This window comes from Neolamprologus multifasciatus, chromosome 20 (genome assembly GCF_963576455.1).
Source record: "Neolamprologus multifasciatus chromosome 20, fNeoMul1.2, whole genome shotgun sequence".
In the NCBI taxonomy this organism is placed as follows: domain Eukaryota; kingdom Metazoa; phylum Chordata; class Actinopteri; order Cichliformes; family Cichlidae; genus Neolamprologus; species Neolamprologus multifasciatus.
The window spans coordinates 30,002,856-30,017,172 of NC_140458.1; the positions used below are offsets into that span (position 1 = coordinate 30,002,856).

The 14,317-nt window shown below is 41.0% G+C and overlaps 1 protein-coding gene across 3 annotated transcripts in view; it reads right to left on the reverse strand.

Annotated features, from left to right (window-relative positions):
* The window catches only part of kazna (kazrin, periplakin interacting protein a), a 202,189-nt gene that overhangs the window by 171,677 nt on the left and 16,195 nt on the right, over positions 1-14,317 (reverse strand). For 2 of the 3 annotated variants that reach the window (XM_085147135.1, XM_085147136.1), the window contains exon 3: positions 4,968-5,125. In XM_085147135.1, coding sequence (XP_085003261.1) covers positions 4,968-5,125 — 158 coding nt within the window. Of the gene's footprint in view, positions 1-4,967; positions 5,126-14,317 lie in introns of those variants that run through there. The other variant, XM_085147138.1, reaches the window with a different exon arrangement.

Here is a 14,317-nt window from a genome sequence, read left to right on the forward strand (position 1 = left end):
TAATATCATGCATCTCACACTGACAATTCAATTTTTTTGCCCCCCCCCCACCCCCACCCCCCACCAGAAAGCTGATTGCAAGTTCGAGATAAAGAGTAAAAGATGCGATTTTTATGTATTCCTTCTGGATCCTATCTGCTCAGTGAATGAGATATCCCTGGACATTTCATTGAGTGCTGTCCCCTAGACCGCAGCAGCATGACAAAAATGACAAGGGTTTGACCTTGTCTGCATAAGCACTATCCTTATGAATAATGTCCCGAGAACAGGCAAATTAGCACTTTGAAGAAAGGTAAACAGAAACGGGAATAAACCCTTCAAAAATGTGAAAATGACAGAGAGTACAAAAACACGACCTCAAGTTTACACCTGCTGCCTTTGATGTGATAGAATCATTGTCAAACTCAAAGAAACCAGTGAGGCTGTGAACTTGAGTGAGCTAATTCTAGCGATTTGAAAATATTGCTAGATGTTTTGACAGCAGGGCGAAGCCGTGGAAACACTCCGGCTCGTTCCAGCAGTAGATGCAGACAAAACTCCCTTTGAACCAAATTAACCAATTTCCATTCTCATTTGTCACACTCTGGGACTGAGCCGGGCCACAATAAGGCATCACCATAGCAGCGCGCGGCAGTTTATCTGGCTGGCCTTCATTGGAGCAAGGCCTATTAGACGAGGCCTGGTGGAGTCAGAGGACGGGTTGAGAGGGCAGATGGGACTAAGGTGATGTATTATGCATGGGTAAAAACCATGCATTGGCGGGCCAGCTGAGGCCCCAGTCGGAAAGGGACAGATTGACCCAGCCAGACCCATCAAACATTTGTTCGCTCCGCAGCACCTCCCCCAGTCCTCTGAGACTGAGGGCAGCCTGCTCTCTTGCATGACCCTGGGCATAAGTCCAGCACTATTGGTTAATATATGTGGAAGTCAGTCATTTCTGCTGAAATATTAATTTGGACACTTCCAGAACTGACATTTAATCAAATACAATAGACTTGGATTTGAAGTCTGCACTATTATCTTAGCAAATGCCCTAATTACAGTACTAATATATTTTAGGGGGGGCAGTTAAACAAAATGTAAACCCGCTAATTGGTCTATTATGTATTTATAGAAGTTATACAGAAAATATATTAAACTGTAGAAAGTCATTTCTTATTTCTAGATTGATAAGACAAGGTTAGAAGAGAATATGAGGGGTTTTAGTAATTATACTATCTGATGTGTTGAGGAGCTTCTCACTTATTTGGGCAGTTTACTGTGACAGCAAGCTCTTTTGACACAATACATACACTGCAACTTTAATTCAAAATTACCTTCAAAAGAACAAGAAGCATTTGTGGATTTAAACAGCACTGTAACCATGTCATTGAGAAATAAAGCTTTGTACATTTTACAGCCGTACAAAATTGATTCTCTCAGAACAGGGAATGCTAGCTTTATTGATCTGCTCTGTGCTCAATACATATTACAAAGGGCTCACAATTACCGGCTTTCTGCGGAAATTTCATTTCAGGAAATATTGATCCGATATGTTTGTACATTCATTGTTTTTAAGCTTGAAAATTTTAAGGCTTGTCAAAAACGATGGCTGTGCTTTGCTTTCTCTCTGCCGACAGACGTGTCCGCGGCTCTCCGCTGATAATTAGAGCACAAAGGAGGTTGAAGAGGGCCAGATGTATCAGCGTCTCTGTTCAGTCGCTGCCAAAGTCACCTTTACTGGCCTCTAAACTGTGTCCATACCAATACCCCACGTCACACACCCACTCCCCAGTGCCCAAGCTGTACGTTTCCTCCCTCTCTTCAATCCCTGCCACTGATGAATGACAGCTCACTTAATGTAGTCACAGCTGAGTACAGCACAGGGAAGGAGACTTAGAAGGAGGATCGCTGGCAAAAGCTCAGCAGCCAATCTCCTCCCAGCTTGACTGCAGGATACACAGCAGATGGGCCTTTGGTGTAAAAAGGATGGATCCACATGAAGCAGCTCTACAGTGAGCAGTTTGTTGCAGGACAAGAGTAATGACCATAGTCTAATGGTATGTCATAATACTTTAAATAAAAGACATAAAAGGTGATTTAACAAAGAAAGGGTTTTTGTTAGGGGTTTGTTTGTTTTTCCCAAGTGGTAAACTACTACATTACATAAGTGAATTTTAGGGGTTCGGACCACCAGCCAGGCAGAAGGTGGCAGGAAAACCTAAACTGTAAATAAATAAATATGGTCCAACTACAGTTAAGATGTAACAAATGAATATACCCGTATAATGACACAGTATTCAATGGTAATACGCACAAATGACTGATCCCTGCTCATCAAAGCTTTGCCGTGCGCTCCAACGTCCATCGCGCCTGGCTGCTTTGCACCACAGCTTCAGCACCACCGCTTTTATCTGTCAGTCTGGTCAGCGAGCAGTGATTGACCCTCACCTCTCATAATGCCAGAACTACGTTGACCATACAGGCTTCCCTCTGTGAAGTTTGAAATTTGTGAACACATATAGATCTCTGCAAAAACTGACAGTTGAGTGAAAGTGAATTTTTAATCATCCGCTTCCAATTTTGACTTAACACGCCGATAGCAGAGCCCTTTTTTCTGTCTGTAGCTGGCTAAATAAATTCTGACCTCGAGAGAGAAGAAAGGAGACCGTCTCTTTTGAACTTCTATCCGGTCCCTGATTTCTTTGATCAGGGCTCATAAATACTACTTTAACCAGAAATCACTAGGATGCTGCAGGACTGCAGATGAAGTAATTACTTTATAATCACATCTTCCTTTAAGAAACTGAACAAAAACACACGTTAATGCCAGCAGCAGTCATCTGCAGACCTATTTACATTAATTTTACATTACAAAACCTGCCATAGCATAACTGATGAACACCAGACTTGTATGGATTGGGGGTGGGTCTGTGTTCTTCCTCGTTCTTGAATAGGTTTCTATTTGTTCCCTACTCATTTGGTTCTGTCTAGTAATCCACGCTAACTCTAGCACACCCATTGTGATCTTAATTAAAATAGGTTGTGTTCATTTATTTATGATTATTTTGGACAAGAAATGAGAATAACAGATAAACATGAACGTTTTAAATTCATGTGATACCAAATAAAACTTTCTATATTCTCAGTATTACGACCTAATCCTGCATAGAAAGTGTTGTTCTGAAGAAACAAGAGTGGACACCAATCTATCAACATCTGTTTTGTGATATATTACCTAGAAAATGATCAAAAATAAAAGAGCAGGGAACACATTAACAAGACAGAGTCTACCTTGTTGAAAGATAGATGAATGCTGATGAGATGATAGATGAAGTGAAGAAGCTAAAAAAAAAAAAGAGTTCAATGTCAGCAGTCAATCAGTAGTCTGCACGTGTCTCCTGTCCTTTTTTGTTTCTTAGCCTCAGCGAAAAAGACACTGAGAGTATGGAGTATAGATTGTTTGAATGTGTGTGGTAAGCACAGCTATTTAACCGTTTTAATTCATGACTCACAAACAAACAAACAAAAAGAAGAAGAAGAAGAAGAAGGCCAAATAGGGAAGCAACCATTAAGTGATTAAGTTTTTAAAAAAGAATGTCATTGCAGAACACAGCTCATGACCATTTTTGTTCGACAACATCTGTTAGGCTGGAGCTTAATTTAAATTTGTGTGATGGGAATACAAATGACACTCTAGCAAATTAACACAATGAGCATATGCGTATTAGATCGCAAACAGCTCAATCACACATTGCCAATTCAGTTGGGTGCATCCTCCCTCCCCTAATTGGAGCTCTTAGGAATCCAGCATCTCATCTCCTCCTCTTCCCTAACAAAGGTTATGTGAAATTATCAGCCAGCACAAGAGGATGAGGCTGAGGGATGGGAAATACATGCAACACTGCAGATGTCTTCATCTTCACAATTTCAGTGACACTAGCTGGCCACATATATCAGTCTCCAGGCATTCTTGCAGCTATTTTCTTAGATGACTGATGCCCAAGAAAATTCATTTGAGGACAGGAAGGAAAGGAATGTGCGACGTATTGCTGGTGAGAAGAGAAAATCAAATATTGCAATATTTTGTACAACCATGACGCATTCAGTAGATCTGTCTCTGCGCTGCAAGTATTTGAGTAGCAATCGGCTCGGCTGCAGGAAATGTAACCTTGTTGTTTCACCCCTATTACACGCAGTCAATATTTTCATTTAATCTGAGGCCCCTTTGCCAGAGAAGCTCAGGAACAGCTTCCCGTGTCTTTGCAAACAATCTGCACTGGTGCAAAATGAAGCATGACATGTACTTCCAGATACAAGTCTCCCCGGCCTGAGCACTAACTAGCTATTACTCTGTTGTCATTTTGTAAAATCCGAGCTTCTTTTCTCAATCACCAGATTATCCGGCACCTTTGTAAAGTGGATTGTCTCTTATTAATCCTACAAACAACACGGGATAAAGCTTTTTTTTTCCCAGTTAAAAATGGCACAAACTAATTTTATAAACGCCTGTCAGAACGGAGGTTACATTTTTTTAAATAGATTTTTTTCAGGAAGACCAAAAGCACTCAGTTTGTGGTGAATTTTTAAAAATCAATTATCTAAATTGCAGTTGGCAATTATCATCCAGTGAGACAGCTTGGTCGGCTGCAGTTCTTCATTTCGAGGGTTTTAAGGATTATTATCAAGGTAACTTCAGAACTTGTGTCATAATCACACTGTGAAAAAGGCTTATCAAGAGACACTCAAAACATGTGGTGCTAAGAGGGGGTGACACTGACTTAAACCAGGATGTGTTGCAGTACTAGAGCACTTTGTGCATCAAAGTTTGTCAAAAAGAAACGATTACATTCATCGGCATCACGTTCTGTTAGCATTTCACCCTGGGGCGGGACATACTAACATACTTGCGACTCTACTAACAGTTTTATGAGTCGCGAGTCTTTCTCTGCCTTCTTTTAAGCTAACAAATGTGCTTCTCTGTGTACCTGAGCATCCACGAGGAGGTGCCTCATGAGGGTCATGGACTTCTGCAGCGTCTCCTTCTCAGGAGGGGGAAAGGCATGCTCCTCCTGTTCTACGGCCTTGGGTCCAGTCACCATGAAGTTTGCAATCTGGTCATTCAAGCTGTTCAGAGACTGCACAGCTAGAGGGAGACACAAAAATAAAATTTTAAAAAATCATCTTTAATAAACAGTAAAGATGCAAGCTTGTCTTTTTTCAGTCTGTTTCAGTTGGTGAGTAAGAATATTAGTTATTACTGTGGTGGATTTAACATAAACTGAGTCCAGGCATGCTTAAATTGATCATAAAGTCATTTCCATACTAGGTCACCACTCATTTCTTCTTCTATTGTGCATGGATTACTGAGCAGGAACAACAAAGATAACTCAGTGGGAGAGCGCGCTTTCCTACTGTCACACTGTCACCGACTTTCTCCGTCAACGCCCTCTCTTGTCCAGAATGTTCCATGTCGGCCTGAAAGCCATCCTGTTTTTGTTTCCCTGTTCTTGCCCTTGTGTGTCCCTGGCAAACCTCTCCTTCCAGGTTTCCTCTCCCACATTAAAAACTCGCCTTCCCTACTGTACATCCGCATTCTCTCAGACGCACACACACAGACACACACACTTCCTCAGCACTCTTCCCATTTACCATTAACCGACCCTGGGTCCGCGAAAGGTCGCCACAAATATTTCCGAGTCCACCCACATGGTGGAAATGTTAGATAATTTACGAGAGGCAAAAAAGAAGCAGGTTTGGTGCTTTTTTAGCATAAGTGTGGTCTGTATTTTGTCAAAGGCTATTACACCAACCCCCTAATGCCTCACTATCCATCTTTCCTGCAGTTAAACTTCTCTAAAGCCTCACACTTCCAACTCTGGCAGTTAAAGGGAGACAGAGGTGAAGCGATCAAGGATTGACCTTGTGTCCATCCGACCTTCTGTTATCTTAAACAAGCACGGATCCACTCAATCTCACCTGTTTCACTTTAAACGTGCACTGGCACATTTCCTACAAATAAAGAAACCCAACCTGCTGAATCTACAGGAGCTTGATGATTCTAGGGCAAGTATCTGGATAGGGTCTTTTCAGGATGCAAATAAAAAAGCCTCTTTTAGACACAAAAGCCCACGCAATGAAAGAGAGAGAGAGAACGTAGATTAAAGTGTTACATAACAAAAAAATAAAAAAGAAATCTTTCACAGTGGCTGACATTTTCAAGCAAACACGCATTGAGTAGGAAATTTGACAAGTCGGCGCTGAAGGCGGCGGAGATAAGAAGGCAACAAGGGGGTTGAGGAGGAAGACTGTGTGCCCTCGAGGTGAGAGTCAAGAAGACATCAGAATAATGAATACAAGAGTAGGGTGCTTGTCGCCCGAGTTCACAGACACTCTAGCCAGTTCAGCGCTCTAAACACTCTCTTTACACGTAAACAGTCAGACTGCAGTAAGCTTGAAAGTTTGTTCTTTACCCTTTTCAGCTTATATCTAATCGGGTTTGATTGAAATATAAAATGCTCCATTTCTTCCTCGCGCTAATTTCTGCATATTTGCACTCAAGTGGAAACCACACAGAGTCACAGTGTTTATGAAGCTGGTTTGCCCCTTCGGCAAGGATGTTAGTTCAGTTGCTTCCTCTTAGTGCCCTCTACTGGCTAAGTAATGGACATGCAAGTGAAAAAATAATTAAAGAAAAGCAGCTAAGAAAGGTGGATAAACCAATAAGACAAAGTGCTTTACGTGATTTTATTTTTCGTGTTATTGTTATATGTGCACTCCTTTTCCCACTGATTATGCTCTGTATACTAGATTCCATGATCCATTTTTTTCCAGGTGTTTCTGGTTTGGCCCGATGAGCAGGAAACTGTCTTTCCTTGTCTCTTCCTCCTTCTGCCCCGACAGCAGTTTATGATTGTATTGTTTAGAGTTATGTTTTGTTTCTGTTTGATTCTGATGGACCCAGTACTTTTGGCAGCTTAGTTTTTGTTAGGTTTACTGTTAATATTTGTTTAAATTAGACGAAGGATACCAGACTGTGGAGGAAAAGTGATTGAAGTGATGAGCTGTTTTAAAGCCTTGTTACATGACACTTTAATTTTTGTGAGAATGTGTGAACTGTAGCCTCAGCTTCCTGTTCTTAGAGTCTCAGTCAGTGTGGTCTTCTGCAGCTGTAGCCAATCTGCTTTGAGGTTCAACATGAGATGCTCTTCTGCATACCTTGGTTGTCTTGAGTGGTTGGTTGGCTCAAAGCAGTCTGGCCATTCTCCTCTGACAACAACGAGGCGCTTCCGCTCAGAAAACTGCCATTCACTGGACATTTTCTTTTTTTTGGACCATTGCCTGTAAACCCTGGAGACAGATGTGCGCTAAAGCACATAAGTAGTTTTGAAATACTCAGTTTAGCCCATCTGGCACCAACTTCAGTCACTTAAATCTCTGCTCCTCTGATCGTGTTGGACGTCTTTTGTAGAGTCCCTTTCTGGGGGTTGTAAAAACCCTACATGATTAAAACTTTTTTAGACACCATAAATACGCTAAGAAAAGCACACAAAATCAACACAAGTGTTTTTTGAAGAGACAATAACGTGACTGACCGGCTGCAGAAGTGACAGAAACCAAAACATGCCAAGGAGATGCGACTGAGATTCACTTAAAGGACTCTGAGGATTCTTCGATGTTGTGATGGAGAAAAAGATGCAAGGAAATGTGTAAAGGCACGATTCGTATAATACATAAAACATGCTATTAGCCGTTTGCAACATTTTTTCTAGTTCCCTTTTGTTTTATTCAACTTCTCTTGTGTTTTGTGTGTTTTAGCAGCATTTTTACCCCTCGGCTACATAAGGCTGATGGTGTATTGTTGCCACGCTGCTGGGTGGGCGGGCAACATGGACACCAAAGTTTGTGAATGCAATAACTCAAGAACGAAGCAAAATACGAGTTTCAAATTGCTGCTATAGGTGTATCTACTGGAGATGTTTCAATCTCAGTGAATTCGACCACAAAGTCAAGGTCAAAGGTCAAGTTTTCTGAAAATCTTATAAATGTGATAACTCGATAAGGAAATCACCTAGGATTTGAAATTGATATCATAGTGTATGTACTAGGAGGCTGAGGGGTACCACTAGCCAGTATTTTTCTATTTGTTGGTGTTTTCTGAAGTTGCAGTGGATTCGGCCCCACCTTACCTAATGGCTAATATCATAGCTATGTAGGCATGCCCTCAAATCATACCGTTTCCCTGTTTGTCTCCCTCTATTGTGTTTGTGTTTGCTTAAAGCTTTAACCCTCCTGCTTCTATCAACTAACCTGCAACTCTGAGACACAGAATACCCACTACACTGTCAGCCAGATTGTTCTTTCTCTGTGTAGCACTAACACTACACCTAATATCCACTCAGTGAGTTTAGTCCCCAGTTTAGTAACTTTTCATCTCACTGTGCTGCGGGTTCACAACCTTCTCTCCATCAACCAGCCAGCATCCATTAGTAGCACACTTTCTCAGCCTCCCACATCCTGCTGGCCTGCGTAGGTCTCAGCTACACACTGCTGCCTCTTCACCCTGCCGCTCTCACCACTCGACTCATCTGGAACCAGCTTCTGCCAGTTATCACTGCAGAAGTCAAAAACCTTCTTACACCAAGTGCTGTGTGTCTCTGTGTCCTATCAGCTCAGTTCCTAACAAGCTGCACTACAATGAAACAACTTTTATCATAAATTAAAACTTTCAACATCATTGGAAACATAAATTCAATAATACGCTTACTATTATTATTATTATTATTATTATTATTATTATTATTATTATAAAAGTGTTGCACTGGATAAAATACGACTGAGGGCTGTCTTTGTCTTTTTGTGTTTGTCTTTGCGCTGCCATGAAAGAGCAAAATGTCAAATAAAATGCAATCCAGTACGACACCATTTACAACAACCTTACAGTGAAAACAGGCTGAATTAAACCTCAGTAAAGGAGTTAAATAGATCATAAAAGTTGAGTTTACAGTGGATGTGTCAATGAATGAATTGGATTGTAAATCCAGTGCCAAATACTGAGCACATATAGCAAACTAAACTATAACCCACAGTGTCAGCCTATTATGACAGAAATAATCTACTCGTTCACTGCATAAGAAGGCAGCAGCTGAAAGAAGATTTACCGCATTGGAATCAAAGGGCTCTACGCCGCACGACGACAAACTCACAAAACAGATTAGACGTATTGCCACTGCGCCGTAAGCACCGCTGATAAAGTCAAAATTTGTAGCGATTGATCAGCAACGCTACACTATGTGTTGAAATCGATACGAGTTCTTTGCTGCAGCGCGCACACAGCAACCTTTACCCTGCATGTTCAACATCGGGTCTGGAGCGTTCGGCCGTCAATACTGCAATCATTAAGCCTCTAAGTCAACGAGGTGCAACAAATAGTTTGGAGGCCTTTTGTTTTACTGAGAAACGATTAACCAGATTAATGAAGCACAAAATCAATGCGTTTCTTGAAAGGTGTTATCAACTGAAATCAATTCAGAATCCACAAACATGCACAATTCATCAAGGACATCTCTCTCCGCATATGCACTGCACTGTTCTTCGCCATAAACCAAATAGCTAGGATTATTGACTACAGATCTAATCCTGTTACCTTGCTCAATGATAATAACTGAAGCTGCTGCTTAGATGACCTGAACTGTTTCTTCAATAGGAAAACGTTTCAGTATTATAGTATATAATATATAAAAAGCTATAACCGTATAAAACATTCCAACAGTGGAAATTCAATAATATTTACTTATGACATTGTGCAAAGTAACCTAATAAATCATCACAATGACTTTGCTGGTGAGGATAAGGATGCAAAACACACCAAACTGCAGGGATTGTCATTCAGTGTCTTCATCTGAAGCCTGAAATAGATCTCACCTGCAGCTTGCCGTAAGCAAATGTGAAAACTGATGAAAGTGAAATAGAAGTGTGCAAGTGGGAGACGGTGAAAAAAAAGATGAAATTGGAATAGTTAGGTTACAATAGATGCAACAAAGATAAAAATGTCACCCCAGCTGAGCCCCAGCACTTTTTTCCTCTCTCGTTTCCTCATTCTGTCTTTTCTCTCTCTTTTTTCCCTCACTTTTTCTGTGTGTCACCAGTGTCCTCTCCTATAGAACGGGAACGACACAACAAATGAGGAGGAGAGGCCACAGTGGCGTCCCATCGGGCCTTTATCTCGTCAGGAGGGAGAACTGCCAGGGGAAATAAGATCACTACCAATGAAAAAAATATTTGAAAGAATATTTGCAGCAAAGCTAATGGGATAAGGTAGTAGTCGGGCTAAAGTCAAGATAAAAGGGGCTTATTTCATGGGAATTGAGCGCGGCACACATGAAATCACGGTGAAATGTTAGGAAATATGAAAAATGATGAGCCCAAAATCCATTGCTTATATATGCCGCTGTACACACAAGCAGAGCAGTGTCCTACTCACCCAAGTTATTTATTTCGATGTGGTGCAATACGCATAGAAACAATACACATAACTGTACACAGCATGTGAATTAATGCGGATACTGTTTCAAATTGTTTTTTGGGGTTTTTTGCAGTCATGACCTAGAATGTATTTTAGAAGAGAGGAAAACATTTGGTTCATTCTCTTAGAATTTAGAATATAATTCAGTCCAAGCAGTGAATAACATTATCATACATTTCTTATTCTAATGTAATCTCTTGAGGAGGATTTCTAGTACAACTTTCTCTATTTGTCAAGGGAATGGAGCAGGACAATGTTGAAGTGTCAAATCTCCATACCGACGAACTATTTTTAAGAAACTGTCATTTTCATGATGAAGATCTGGAGCTGGTACTTTTGCTATTTTCTAAGCAGTGGCAACACACGTTGATGCATTTTTGGCTTATTTGCAGCACTTGTTTACCGATTTCTGCAACAAGGGAAAAAACCAAAAACCAAGTCTGAGTAGTCTTAATAGACCAGTCGCTTTTCTAAAATCATATTTTTCACAGGAGTTCGCTCTAAGGCACTTAACAGCTACATAACAGGGGCACAATTCTGTTTCTAGCCAGGGAGCAGTCATTCTGTGTTCGCACTGCTGAAACTAATTAGTTTGGTGCTCAGCTGGAAACTTGTGGTTTAGTTTTTGCACAATTAAGCTCAACATAAAATGATACACCTCTTAAACGTCTGGCAAATGGAGCAGATGGACTATATGAGCTATATTCAAATATGAGATCATAAACAGCATCATTAACATTTTAATTACAGTTATTTTAGGCAATGGGAAACTTGTCAGGTCCCGAGAAGCATCTAGATGTGAATGAATAATTATGTGTATGTAGTTTAATTGGTTTTCTTGTTGCCACGGCGAAACTTTCACTTTAATGTCACATTTGGCAGGACGAAATATTGACTAAATCTGATCTCAACGTGCAGCAAAAAAGAAATAAGTGCAGGAACCCACTAAGCAATGAGTCACACGGGCAGAGTTAAAACTGACCAGACGTGAGGTATGTAGAAGCTGAGTGGTGCGAAATCAGACATTTTACACCATAACACTAAAATACTTCCATAGAAAAATGACTTGTCTTAGTGGCAGTGCTAATACAACACTGCCACCCAATGGCAACAATAAAACACCACAACACTGCCCTCTGTACTAATCTTAATGCCTGTGAACTAAATGTTGTCCAATGCTGTCTACAGCAGGCACATCATTTAATCACACTGTAAAATGAATGCAAATCAGGCAAATCACTGGGGTGAGAAATATTGCCGGGATTAACCTTGTGTAACGTGAAAAGGGGCACGGCAATTCATCAAGTCGAGTTCAAGACTGCTTGGTGGGATAAAGATGCGCGATCATTAACATACGCACACGCACAAATTTAGCTGTGTGCCTAGGCGATGCAGTTATCGAAATGGAGGAGAATCTGGTAAATATTTTAACACCGTGAGCAACAAAGATATCAAGCAGGAAAAAAAGTGACACCGTGGATCGCTCTGTAGGTAGGTTTCCTTTACCGAACGATGGAGGCGATCTCAGGCCGTATTCATAAAATGATTACTCTATTACATCTGTAATGTAAATTAATCCTAATCAATATGAGGAGTCCTACTCTTAATTCACAACATATCAATGGACTCATTCTAAAAGATGACGAGCACACTGTTGCCACATTATGCATTTAGAAAATGCACATAATGTCATCCCACCTTTGGTACCCACACACGATTTACATGCAGATGGTAAAGAGACCAAAGTGTGGAGGAACACACTTCATTCGTTCGGCGGTGCCAAACCCTGGGGGTTCTGTAGCTGTGGAGCACAGAGCACCGAGCAGAACGCTCATCTCTGCAGAGCTCATTAAACTCCACTAATCATATCTGTTACTGCTGGAATGGGTGGAATAAAGGGAGAGAAGCAAAAATGGGATGTGGTTTCCTGGAGGTGGTTAGATGTGCACTTAAAGTGTGTTGTGTGCATGTTCTAAAAAAAATAAATAAAGAAATAAAAATCTGGCACTGGCTCACCATATCTACCCATTTCTCCATGCAGCGGAGAATCTACCCCCCTCAGTTTTACATTTCGGTTTCTGCCGAGCCTTTCGTCGCTCTCTCCTTTCCTCTCTGTCCTCATTCTGTTGTTTTTCTGCTCCAATTGTATCAACATCCTCAACTGTTAGATGAAGGAATTAAAGGGCAGCTTCAGGTGATTTCAGCACTAAAGAAAATAATCTGCTAACTGGACACAAAGACGGGCGGGATGAAAGCGTGTGTATTCACTACATCCTCTAATAACACGGCCTCATATGCGCCGTTTCGGCTCATAAACAAATGCTTAAGTTAAAAGGAAAAGCCTCATTGTCTGTTGCTTTGTGGTCTGCTTGTTTTTGATTTTACTCGCTGCTAACACAAGGCTCTGCGAAAACAGGAAGGATTCAATCCACGCATTCCAGAGCGAAAGCTAGATGAGATTGAACCGCTATGTCAACTCAAAACTGTTTAGCTTGTACGCCTTGAGAAGATTTGCGGAGGGTTTTTACAGATACTGGGTGGTCTGAGAGCATCTTGCGCGCAACGCATCTCTGAAGTACAAAAGCTGTCTTTGTAAATACCGTCAAAGTTTCGATCTAGGACAAGTACCTGGAGGCAGACAAATCTTTGCCTGTGCTCAATGTAAAAACAGACGATCATTTGTTTGCAGAGTCTGACAGACAATAATGATTCAAATATGAATCCCAGGGTAAAGACCTCTGGCAGACGTTCAAAGTTTAAACTTCTGTTGCCTCAGAAAACATTATTTCACATCCAAATGACAACTTTTTCTTCAACACAGTGCTCTGCTGCACTACATTTTTCTCTATATTGTGTGAATTTTTAACACAATAATACTCCCACTGTGAAAACACTGCTCTCTAACAGGACTATGCACTTTCACTGAACTCACATGAACAGTTAATGGCTAACAAAAGCATCAGTAATGTCACGTAGCACTGGAGAGAGCACCCAAATGCCGGATGCAGAGGCAGGAAAAATATACAGAAAGCAAACCCTCTGTTGAAAAAGAAAAAAAAGCAGATACAGAGAACCCCATTAGCTATTATAACACACAAAAAAAGACACACAGGGAACAAGAGGTAGCTTAACACAGGGCAAAAAGACAACCTGACAGAAAGGAGAGGGGCAAGAGACACCGCAGCCAACCAAACACAACTGGTGAGTCACAAAGGAGGGAAATCAGACTCAGGTGGAGACAATCAGGGACGGAGGCGGGCTGAGGTGGGCGGCTCGGTCTAAATATCGACAGTATCAGTACCAACGCTGGTACTGGTATGTAGTGGTAAGACTACACACCTTTGGAGCGGGAGTCACAAGTTAGATTCCCACCCAGTATCCAGTAAGATTCCTGGCTAGACCTAAAATACCAAGCCCTGGAATGGCGCAGCTACGTCTTCAGCCTGTCCGCAGCTTGGACATGAGCATTTCACTACATGTTGTACTCTGTATAATTGTGTATGTGACAAATAAAGGTTCTTTGTTTGTTTGCTTGGATCAACGCTAGCGCAATAAGGTCGATACCTGTTTCTATCTGAATGAATTATTATTTTTGGAAATGAAAAACTACACCTCAATCAGACACTATCTCTTATTGTGCTGACTGTCATGTCTATTTTGTGTTTATCCTATAGCACATTTAAACAAAAGAAGTTGACTCAAAGTTTTTTACATACAGGCACATTTACATACCAGGTCTCCACAAACCCAGTTTTAAAAGCTGAAAGGTGTGTTTTGAATTTGCAAACTGATGACGATTCATCTCATAAATGA